The 12,137-nt window shown below is 49.3% G+C and overlaps 1 protein-coding gene across 1 annotated transcript in view; it reads left to right on the top strand.

The window, feature by feature from the left end:
* The window catches only part of STARD9 (StAR related lipid transfer domain containing 9), a 109,102-nt gene that overhangs the window by 83,003 nt on the left and 13,962 nt on the right, over window positions 1-12,137 (top strand). Inside the window, exons 26-29 of the mRNA XM_015557524.1 lie at window positions 2-4,709; window positions 4,892-5,089; window positions 6,644-6,827; window positions 7,190-7,327. Coding sequence (XP_015413010.1) covers window positions 2-4,709; window positions 4,892-5,089; window positions 6,644-6,827; window positions 7,190-7,327 — 5,228 coding nt within the window. The remainder of the gene's footprint in view (window position 1; window positions 4,710-4,891; window positions 5,090-6,643; window positions 6,828-7,189; window positions 7,328-12,137) is intronic.

Here is a 12,137-nt window from a genome sequence, read left to right as displayed (position 1 = left end):
TGGACCGATAAGAGGAAAGCCCTTAAGACCACATCTCTCTCTGCAGACAGCTTTCAGCCTCTGCCCAACACTGAAGGTAACAAAGGGCCACGCCAGCCCTCACAGACTTGGTCCCACACTGACCCTGCTCTAGGCAAAAGCCATTATCCTGGAAAACTAAGGCCTTTTCTGAGAGCAGATGAGCAGTGTATATGTTATTCTGGCCCATTTGAAATCATGGAGAAAAAGCAAGAAGCACTTAGAATTTCTGCTGATCCTGTAGGCCCGGACAGTCTTCCTTCTTCAGCTATAGAGGAAGCCAGGAGGGTAACAGCAGGGAAAGTAGGGGCTGCCTTATCTTCTCAGGAACCTTCTGACAGTCCCGGAGTGAGTCAGCATGGGAAGAGCCAGTCAGTTCCCTGGGAGATGGCAGAGGGCATGACCCCTGGCAGTCAGGAGAGCAACCAGGCACACCAAGAACCTAGAACGCTACACACCACATATGGAGGAGAGGCAGGTAACTTCACCGTGGCTGCACAGGGAGGAAAAACAACCGGTTTTGAAAGTCAGCCTGTGATCTGTAATGTTCAGAATTCTGCCAGTCTCTCAGGGGCTAACCAAGACCATGTCCAAGACCTCGAGGCTTCCAATGGCTCAGAAGAAGGGAGGGCACAGCCCAAACGAAGTAGCGTCCTGCCTGGAACCCTGAGAAGAGCTGAGCTGGCAGCCGCCTCCCAGCAGTGTGTGAAGATGGGGAGTGTTGGTTCTGGGCTGGCAGAAGCCTGCAGGGCTGGCAGCAAACACCCGGAGCCGGCTCCATGGCCAGATCAAAGACCTCACCCAGATCCTGGGGGAGTGAGGGAGGAGGCCCTGTGCAGATGTTCACAGGAAACTTCAGATTGTGTTGTCTTCTCAGGGAGCACTGAAGGCAGAAAGACTCTCAGCCCATCTGGGGGGCAGGAAGGCAGCAGAACTCTTCCTTGTCAACAGCCGTGCAACCCTCAAGCCATTGCTGCTTATGCCTGCTCCTCCCCTTCCTCCACTTCACTGTGTTACAGAGATGGTGACCTGGGGAAGGCTGCCCCACAAACTCTCCACCCAGCCTGCAAAGTATCTTGCAGGGCCTGTGGAATGGATGAGAGAGGAGAGAGCTATTCCAGTGACCCTGATGTGTTCTTGACACATGGCCTTGAGCCCGAAGGCATTCATTTGAAATTTGGGCCACCAGACAGCAGCACTCTGGAGCGCTCTGCCACCGCTTCTGTCCTCTCTCTGGCTCAAGGCTGCAGCTCCCCTTCTGCCCCTGACATGAAGGCAGGTTCCCTCAGCCCCTCGGTTGCTGCAGGGGATCCTGAGGAAAAGGTTGCCAAGAAGACAGCTCGTGCAGAGCTTGAGGCTGCCCCTTTTCCTGAAGGCGGGTGCTCTGAGCCACTGGAGAAGTTTCAGGACAGCTCAGTAGGTGGCCAGAATGCACAGGAGTCTCAAACCAAGCCAGAGCTACCTGCAACAGCCAGGAGACAGCACACCCTGAATTTAAGTGAAGGGTCTATTGAGAGTGAGCTGCTGGTGGAACCACAGCATGGATGTTTAGAAAATGCTGTCAGATGCCTTCCAGAAAAGCCACAATTTTCCACCGAGTCCAGGGATCACAGTAGCTTGGATCCCCAAGCCAAATTTGCAGCCAAGTTAAAGCACATCTCCCGTCCCCAGGTTGGCAGTCCCTGGGAGGAGAAAAAGCAGCAGAGAGAGCAGGCTTCGGGCGGTGGTGAAGGCCCCGCCCAGCGCATGCATCCCCCACGCTCCAACGAAGGTGACTTGGATGGCTTTGAGATGAGAGATGCAGGTGGAGAGGAGGGGGCTGCAGCTAAGGCCTCTGTGCCCCAGATGTTCTCACTGGGCTTTAAAGACTCAGCCAGGGACCCTGTGGTGCCTGCTGCTCAGAACCCTGGCCAGCCCTCTTCTGGAAGGGAGCAGCCGGCTCTCCCCCACAGGCGCTCACTTCCTGTCATTGCCGTTTTCTCTGGCCCTAGACACTCAAGGTCCTCCCCCCAGCCACAGTTCTCTGTGATCAGCTCTTCCCGGTCTCTTCAGGAGCTGAATTTGAGTGTGGAACCTCCTTCCCCCACAGATGAAGAGACACAGGGGCCTAACAAATTGTGGAACCCACATCCTAGGGGCCACTCCTTAGAAAAGTCAGCAGTGGGGACATCTCTGGAAGCTGAGGGCTGTGATCAGAAAGCCTCATCTAATGTGAACAGTAGCTCTGCTGATCACAGGCCCCTTCAACCTGCCAGCCCTCCTTACCCAACGCCTTCAGCTCCCTTGTGCATGCCGACCCCCTGCTTCATGACCTGCTGGATGCCTGGTACAGTGGAACCGACCCAGCAGGGAAAGCCACGGAGCTGGGGTGGCCAGGCGAGGCCAGAAAAGTGGCTTTCTGAGGCAGACAGAGGAGCATTGCACTTTAGCTCCAGTGACATCAATCCCTACGTTCTGCCCTGCCCTCCAGCGGGTCCTGCACCCATTGGCTGGAAGCAGTATGTGTTTGGCAATACAGTCGATGTCTCCTGTAGCCAGTCACCCCAGGGCCTGGTACCATCAAAAATGGCCGGGTGTTCCTGCATGGACAACGGCCTAGAAGACCAGAACTCCTCATTCCACAACCACCTCAGCACATGTGCCAATCCCCGAGGTTCACAGGGGGCCTGGGAAGTATGGGATTCTTCGCTCGCCTTGGGGAACCCCCACATCCTGAAGGGCCCTGACGGAGCAGCCCCCGCTAAGCGTCCTGATGAGAGAGCCCAGTTCCAGGCCCCCCCTGCTGAAGCAGGCCCTCTGAGGAGTGAGTCCCCCTGGACTGAAGGAAGTGCTACAGGCCCAGTGGATGAGATGCTGCTGCTGTGTCCATCAGAGGCGGGCAGCCCTGGGGGACAGTCCAGGATGAACACCTTGGAGCAGGGCACACAGACCTTGGGCTGCAGGCTCCACTGGAGCCACACGGACATCGCCTCTGCCCATTTGGAAGCCAGCACAGTGCCGGTCTCTGATCTGGCCTCCTGGGCCAGCATGCACAGCCTGTCTGCCCACCTCTCGCAGCTCCTACACAGCACCTCGGAGCTGCTGGGGAGCCTCTCGCAGCCAGGTGTTGCTGAAAAGCAGCAAAACACCAAGAGGGAGAGCCCAGATGAGGCACCTCAGACCCTCATGATGGATGGCTGTACTCAGACCACCATGGATGAGGGCATCCAGACTGACCTGGCCTCCCCACCTCTGCACCTCCAGGCCCCAGAGGCCAGCCCTCAGGAGGTCAGTGTGGTCCCTGAAGTGCTGGGCTCAGGTATCTCCACCACGTCTCAAGAAAAGGGACATGACCGGGGGACAGTTCAGAAGAGAGAGGCGGAGGGAAAAGCATGGGAAACAACTCGGCCCCCAGATCTTCAGGAAGAAAGCCCCCTCTGCCGGCCCCAGAGCCCTGCAGTGCCCTCATCCCATCTGAGGGTTCAGAAAGCCCCACTTGGGCAGAACCTCCCTTTTGTGAGCCCCCAAGCTTCTCCCGATGCTGCCCAGCCACCCGGCACCCAGCCCAGTGAACCCTCCTGCCTGGCTGTCAGCAGCCCCAGCCTTAGCCTCCCTCATTCCCCAAGACCCTGCCCCAATGCTGCGGAGTCTGTCAGGGAACCCAGGGTCCCGAAGAAGTTGCGCCCCACAAGTGCCTTGTTGGTGGACAGGGCCTCTTCCCCGATACTCGCACTTAGTGCCAGCCCTCAAGGGTCAGAGCTCCCCATAGGCTCTCTGTCTCTCTCCACCCCCTTAGCACACCCTCTTGAAGGCCATCAGAAGCTTGTCCCCAGCCCAGACCTTCCCCTCGACTTCCCCAAGCCTCCAATGGATAATTATTCTCAAACCATTGACGAGGCAGGCAGCCCACAGCACAGCTCAAAAACCCAAGTTTGTTTCCTAGAGCAGCCCCATCAGCAGCTTCAGCCCCAGTCCCCCTCCTGGGTCCAGAGCAGACTGCCGCCTCTGCTGCTGAAGAGCAGGAGTCCGATACTGGCCGAGGGCTTGGTCCCCGAGGACATGGCTCCCCTGGAGTGTGGCCCACTTTGCAGTAGCGGGCCAAATAAATGGCAGAGCAGGACAGAAAATGGGGGTGAGAGTTCAGCATCTGCAGTGGAGCCACAACCCACTGCCAACAATCCCTCTTCGGGGGAAGGCTGGCAGCACCTCAGTCCCTGCCCTGTATCTGAGTTGACTGATAAAACAAGGCTCCAGGGTTCTACCTCTGGCCCAACCAAGACCTGCCAACCTCAGGGGCTGCTGCGCCCCAGTTCCCAGACATGCATGGCTCCTGAGCCCCAGCATCACAGCCTGAGGGACCTCCCGGTGCATAACAAATTTAGGAATTGGTGTGGGGTTCAGGATGGCTCTCGTGGGGAGCTGGGAGTGACGGGGTTGCTGGGACCCAGACATGTCAGCACTGAAGAGCAGGGACAGCATCCCTCACAGCCTCCGGGCGCCCAGAGCCAGGACCCTGCGCGCTCCCTGAAGGAGCAGATGCCCCTGCAAGTTGGGGCCCAGAACCTGCCTCTCAGCACGGAACTCGCAGAAGCGAAGCTGCACCACGGCTTTGGGAAGTCAGATGCCCTGCTCGAGGTGCTGCAGAGCGGGACAGGGGAGGCACTCGCTGCCCGGGAACCTGTGCTGTCCACCTGGGAGGAGCTCCATGCCCGGTAAGGGTCCCGGCCTGGAGTGGGAGGGCGAGGGGGGCCTGAGGGGAAAGAACCAAGGCTATGCGCTGGCTGTCCCTCTCCTCCTGCTCAGTTCTGGGATCTTCCAGGGGTCAAAGATAGATTATAAAATGGAGAAGGGCATCCATGGCCAGTTTCAGTGAATCAATCATGTTTTATCTCAGGCAAAAACAAACCATTGAGTGCCTCCGGAGACAGCGGGCTGAGCGACTTCAGAACTTCCGCCGGACACGAAGCCTCAGCCCCCAGAAACAACTTAGCTTCCTGCCTAACAGGGACCTCCCCGCCCATAACCTTGACTTACCCAGCAGGCGCCGAGAATACCTGCAGCAACTGAGGAAGGATGTTGTGGAGACAACCAGGTATGGGTGGACCCAGAACCCTGCAGGGCGTAGGTTCTGTGTGGGGTGAGGTGGTTGTGGGGAGCAGGGCCTGAATCTTAGTGTCCTGGAGGCTGGAGGCTACAGCTTCCTCTCACAGGAGCAATTCCAGGAGTAGGTCTGCTGTGCCTGTGGACACGTGGAGGTGGCTGTGGGAGATGGGGCAGAGGGGTCGAAGGGTGAACAGAGTAGCTATGGCATAACGAGACGCAGGCCGAGCCTCCGAATGGGATACACAATCAAACTGAAGACCCTGTGGGCAAAAAGAGGATGGCTCACCCAGGAGTGGTGTTACACAGAAAGTAAAGGGATGGAAAAGGGTATTTCATGAAATAAGTAGCAATACTTATACCAGGCAAAATAGACTTTAAAACAAAAGTCAAAGAAGGACCCAACTGGTCTACTGGGCATTTATTAGAAGAAACTCAAAACACTAAATCAAAAAGACAAAAATGCACGCCTCTGTTCATTGTAGCATTATCTACAATAACTTAAGTGTCCATCAGTAGATAAATGGATAAAGAAGAAGTAGTGCATACATGCAATAGAATATGACCTAGCTATAAACAAGAATGAAACCTTGCCATCTGCAACAACATGGATGAACCTAGAGAGAATTGTGCTGAGTGAAATAAGTCAAAGACAAATGCCATATGATTTCACTTATATGTGGAATCTAAAAAACAAATGTACAAGCAGAATAGAAACAAACTCATAGATATAGAGAACATTTTAACAGTTTCCAGAGGAGAAGGGGATTGGGAAGTGGGTGAAAAGGGTGATGGGATTAAGAAGTATAAAATAGCCCTAGCTGGTTTGGCTCAGTGGATAGAGCATCGGCCTGTGGACTGGGGGGTCCCGGGTTCGATTTTGGTCAAGGGCACATGCTCAGGTTGCAGGCTCAACTCCCCATGGGGCGTGCAGGAGGCAACCGATCAATGGTTCTCTCTCATTGATGTCTCTCTCTCTCCCCTCCTCTCTGAAATAATAAAAATATATTTTTTTAAAAAAAGAAGTACAAAATAGCCTGGCCGGTGTGGCTCAGTGATTGGGCATCGATCCATGAATGAGGGAGTCATGGTTGATTCCCAGTCAGGGCACATACCTGGGTTGTGGGCTCAATTCCCAGGAGGGGCGTGCAGGAGGCAACCCATTGATTCTTTCTCATCATTGATATTTCTATCTCTCTCTCCCTCCCTCTCTGAAATAAATAAAAACATATATTTTTTCATATATAGTACAAAATAGTCATGGGGATGTAAAGTACAGCATGAAGTATATAGTCAATAATATTGTAATAACTACGTGTGGTGTCAGATGGGTACTAGACTTATGGGTGACCACTTTGTAAGGTATATAAGTGTCTAATCACTAGGTTGTATACCTGAAACTAGTATGTATGTCAAGTATAATTGAAAAATAATTTCTTAAAAGTTAAAAAAAAATGGTGTTGAACAGGCCTGGGGTGAGCAGGCCATGGCCATCGCCCACCCACCGTGTTAGAAGGCACCTCTCTGCCCCTCTGGTCCTTCCCAGGAACCCAGGGTCAGCGTCAAGGTCTGCTCAGCCACCCTCTGACATAGAGCTGATGCTAAAAGAATACCAGCGGGCTCGTGAGGAGGCCAAGGTGGTGATCGCCCGGGCCCGGGACCGACTGCGGGAGCAAACGGAACAAGAGAAGCTGAGAATCCGCCAGCAGATCATCTCCCAGCTGCTGAGGGTGGGAAACAGGTTTCAGGGTAGGCCTGGAGCCTGGAGGCAGGCCTCAGACGGGTCCTCTTCACTGGGCTGCCTCAGGCATGGGCTGTAACATTTGACCCCTGGTGCCAGGTCAAAGCTGTATTCACTATCTTTGTGTGTTATTCTCATCAGACCAGCTCCTATTGCTGGGCCAGAGTCTGGGAGGAGGCTGCCTTGGTATAGAGTTGGGGTGGGGCTGTGGGGAGGTGTGAGGGTGTGAGGCTGAGGTGGGAGGCACTGGGGGTGATGAGTTCAGGGAGGTGAGAGGGGTGGATTTGGGCTGTGGGGCCTGGGTAGTGAGGGTGCACCAGAAGCTGGTTGACAGTGATCTGTCCTTCCCAGGAAGAGGAAAAACTACACACCCTGGCCGCCTCCAGCTCCCTGTGCACCAGCTCCAATGGAAGCCTCTCCTCTGTTGTCACTTCTGGCTACAACAGCAGCCCGGCCTTGTCAGGCCAGCTCCAGTCCCCAGGCAGTGTGGTGAGTAGGCAGATGCTAGGTGTAAGCTCACGGCCAGGGCTGCTAAGGCAAGAGTTTGGGCAGGAAGTTCTGCCTCAGGTCACTGCTGACACTTGATGGATGGTGGCTTTGGCTCTTCCTCTAGTTCCGTTTTTCTCTCCCTGTTCATTCATTCAACAGCTGCTTATTTTGTAGATGTTGTTTTAGGCATTGAGGGTGCAGCAGTGAACAAAACTATTCTTGTCCTTAGACTATTTGAAGGATAAATATTAAAGAGCTTATTTTATAACTAGAGGCCCGGTGCACGGATTCATGCACCAGTGCGGTCCCTTGGCCTGGCCTTCGGGGATCAGTCTAACATCCCCCGAGGGGGCCCGGAGTGCGAGAGGGCACTCTGAAAAGTTGCTGTTGCTCAGCAGCTCCTACGTTAAGCGTCTGCCCCCTGGTGGTCAGTGTGTGTCATAGCTGCCGGCCCGTGGCTTAGGCTTATGTATATATACATTATTTACTGTTGCATGGATGAAGGGATGCTAAGCCAATGTGAAAGGTGGACCCTGACCTAGTCTGGAAGCTCAGTAAAGATGCTCTGAGACTGATGGTAAGAGAGAGATTCTGCAGTGAGAGCTCAGTGCTGGTGGAGTCCAGAGGGCCAACAGGGAGGCTCGGAGGGAGGAGGAGTTTGAGGAACAAAAACACTTGTTTGGTTGCAATGTAAAGAGTGAAATGGGAGAATGTCATAAAAAAAGGACCAGAAAAGGCAAGATCATGTGGACTCTGTTGAGAATTCTGGGCCTTTCTAATCCATCCGATCATGTTACTTCCCCAAAGCTGCTGGAAAGCCTTAAGTAGGGAGAGAAGGATGAGATTGTGAGAAGGGGGCAGGAGCAGCTCTGTAGACCCATTAGTGACCATGCAAAGCCGAGTGAGAGTTCACGATTGCTTGGGTTAGGACACTGCTGGTGAAGATGAACTGCTGTGGTTGCAAAGAAGAGAAAGGGCCCGCGGACTGACTGGATGTGGAGAAGGGAGAAGGGATGGTTGAGAACAGTGCATGCTTTGGGTTTGTCGACAGTGGCAGGAGCCCTGGAGGCGGACAGGTTTTGTGGGGAAGATCATGGATCTAGTTTCGTATTTACTGGGTTGAAAGCACCTGTGAGAAATGCAGGGGCTTTTTGGAATACAGATCTGGAGCCCAGGTGAAATTCATTTTATAAAGAAAAACTTCACATAGTAAAAAATATATAGTTTTCAAACAGTAGGCAAGGACACACAGTGTCAAGTGCATATTTCAGTCTCCTGTTTGCCCTCCCCAGAAGCAGGCATTCATCCCATTGCATGGATGAAGGGATAGTCTGTGCATCTCTGAGAATATATCTTTTTTCTAAAGCACATGAATGGAAGCATACTGTACTCATTTTGTCCCTTTGCTTTTTTCCTTTAAGAATATTTGTTAGATCTTGAATATCAGTGAATCTAGTGCTGACTTATTCTTTTGAATAATTAAATAGTGTTTCTTTTTTCTCTTTAATTGCATGTTATTAAATGAGATGTTTTATATAGATAATATGAAGTGGAAAAGGCAAAAAATATATACATATATAAGTGTATATAGGGAAATACCCATCCTTTTCCCCAACTACCTAATCCGTGTCCCTCATCCCACCCAAGAAAACAGTGGTGTGTGTTTTTTGGGGGGACATCTCCCTAGATAGAGTGTCTTTTGCATATAAAATAAACATATTATGCCACTGATCTTTACTTCATATATTTTTTCCAATCAGTATATCATTACATGACAATGTAGAGAACTTTCTCTTTTTCTCTGTGATCCCATTGTAGGGATGCATTGTAATTTATTTAATCCTCCATCTTGGATTGTTTTCAGTTTTTTGTTGTTGTAAACAGGGCTGCAGTGAATAGCTTTGTGCGTGTATAGCTTTCTTACATGTGCAAATATATCTGCAGGATAAATGTGGACTTGTTCTACAAGCATATGCATTTGAAAATTTGATAGATACTGACAGATTTTCCCTCACAGATACACTGATTTTTACTCCCACCAGCAACAGGCAAGAGGCCACCTTCCTCCCATACTCTTGCTCACATGTTATTAAATGTTTGGACTGTTGAGCCATCTGTTCATACCCTTTGCTCATTTTTTTCTTCTTTCTTACTAGTTACTGGGAGTTCTTTACATAGTGGCAAGATAGCTCTTTGCCTGATGTTAATTGCAAATGTTTTTTTCTAGTTCTGTATTATCTCTTGACTTTATTTACTATGTTTGGAGCCATTCAAGAAGTTTTATCTATTTATCAGTTTTCCTTTTATAGTGTCTATGTCCTAAATCATAATTAGAAACACATTCTCACCCTAGCTGGTTTGGTTCAGGGGATAGAAGGCTGGCCCATGATTCCAGTCAAGGGCACATACCTCGGTTGCAGGCTCGATCCCCAGCCCCGGTGGGGGGTGTGTGTGCAGGAGATAACCAATGGATATGTCTCTCTCACATAGATGTTTTCCCTTCTCTGTCTTTCCCCCTTCCTTCCACTCTCTCTAAGAATCAATGGAAAGCCCTATCTAGTTTGGCTCAGTGGATAGAGCATCGGCGTGAGGACTGAAGGGTTCCAGGTTCAATTCCGGTCAAGGGTATATGTCCGGGTTGTGGGCTCGATCACCAATGTGGGGCATGCAGGAGGCAGCCAATCAATGATTCTCTCTCATCAATGTTTCTATCTCTATCTCCCCCTCTCCCTTCCTCTCTGAAATCAATAAAAAATGCATTTTTAAAAAATTAATGGAAAAATATCCTTGGGTGAGGATTAACAAAAAAATAAAAAAAGTATCACATTCTCCATTCCAAAGTTATAAAGAATTTCTCCTATGGTTTCTTCTAGAACTTGTATGGTTTTATTTTTTATATTTAAGTCATTGATTCATTTGGAAAGTGATGATTGGGTGCTCCAAAAATATATACACACTTTGAATGATTATAAAGTGTTTATTAACATACAATTCATTTTCAAAGTTTAAAAGAATCTACAGAAATGAATAATTTTTTTGTCAATGCCTGTTTTCATATTTCAGAGAGGAAGGAAGAGGGAGAGAGAGAAACATCAATGATGAGAGAGAATCATTGATCGGCTGCCTCCTGCCCGCCCCCTACTGGGGATCGAGCCTGAAACCCTGGCATGTGCCCTGACTGGAATCGAACCTGGAACCTTTCAGTTTGCAGGCCAGCGCTCTATCCACTGAGCCAAACCAGCTAGGGCTCAATGACTGTTTTCAAACTGATGACCATTCTGGTCCAGGCACTGCTGATAATGCACAAAGCAATGGAATCCCCAACATCAAAAATCATTTCATTTGGTATTTGTGTGCCCTCAATTAGTTGACTGTTGCTAGGTTTGTACCATAAACTTTATCTTTTATGTTATCCCCATAAAAAAAAAAGCCTAGTGGAACTTTAAGATAAATTTTCTTTGTTCAAAGCTTAGTCTGGCTTTACCCATTATTTCAAATCAGTTAAACCTGAAAAGGAGTGAAAATTAAGTGAGTTACCAGCTGTTAACATGTGTATGCATTTTTTTTGGGGGGGGTACCTTATAGTATGAGATGTGGATCCCACTTTTTCCTTTTCAGTTGGCTATTCATTTGTGCCTGTGCTTGTTAGACAGCTCATCTTTGCCTCACCAGGTTAAGACGTCAACTTTTCTTGTTCTAAGGCTTATAATGTATTTTACTCCTCATTGCCTTTCTTTTTTGAAAATTTCCAGAGTATTCTTTCTTGTTTATTTTTTAAAATGAAATTTAGGATCAGTTTGTCTAGTTCAGTGATAAAAACTTGTTATTTTAATGAGGTCATGTTCAGATTATGAATCAACTTGAAGAGAAATCACATCTTACGTTGGGGCATCTCCTAACCAAGAACAGTAGGTTCAAGCCTTCTTTTTATGTTTACGTTTCCTTCACATGTCTCTCAAATTTCTTGTCAGATTTATTCTTGTTTTATCTTTTTTTAAAAAATGTATTTTATTGATTTCAGAGAAGAAGAGAGAGGGAGAGAGAGATAGAAACATCAGTGAAGAGAGGGAATCATTGATTGGCTGCTTCCTGCACGCCCGGCACTGGGGATCAAGCCTGCAACCCAGGCACAGAATTGAACTGTGACCTCCTAGTTCATAGGTTGACGTTCAACCACTGAGCCATGCTAGCCAGGCTATTGAACCATTCTTATAGTCTTGGAATTAATACTGTAATACAAATACATTATATACTTAAGCACATCATGTATTATCAGAGTTTATTTGCTAATATTCAGGGTTTTGCTTCATTATGAGTTTTATTCTGTAGTTTTGGTTTTGCAATATATTTCAGATTTTGGTATCAATGTTATACTCCTTTTATAGTAAAAAGGGTGGAAGCTTTCTTTTTCAATCTTTAGGAATAGTTATGAAAGTCATGGAAACTTTATACCTATTCAGTTGTCAAAATGAGAAAACTGAATGATGCCAGGTGTTGGCAAAACTTGGGGATACAGGAACACTTACAGGGTTATGACCCAGCAATGCTTGCAGAGTTTATGAGGGAACGTGTATGAAATTGTTTATTAAAATATTATTTGAAGCCCTAGACAGTTTGGCTCACTGGATAGAGTGTTGGCCTGGGGACTGAAGAGTCCCAGGTTCAATTCCGGTCAAGGGCATGTACCCTGGTTGCAGGCACAACACCAGTAGGGGGTGTGCAGGAGGCAGCTGAACGATGCTTCTCTCTCATCGATGTTTCTAACTCTCTATCCCTCTCGCTCCCTCTCTGTAAAAAATCAATAAAATAT

Source organism: Myotis davidii, unplaced genomic scaffold (assembly GCF_000327345.1).
Source record: "Myotis davidii unplaced genomic scaffold, ASM32734v1 scaffold46, whole genome shotgun sequence".
In the NCBI taxonomy this organism is placed as follows: Eukaryota; Metazoa; Chordata; class Mammalia; order Chiroptera; family Vespertilionidae; genus Myotis; species Myotis davidii.
The sequence above is the reverse complement of the archived record's forward strand: the minus strand, read 5'-3'. Positions and strand labels throughout refer to the sequence as shown.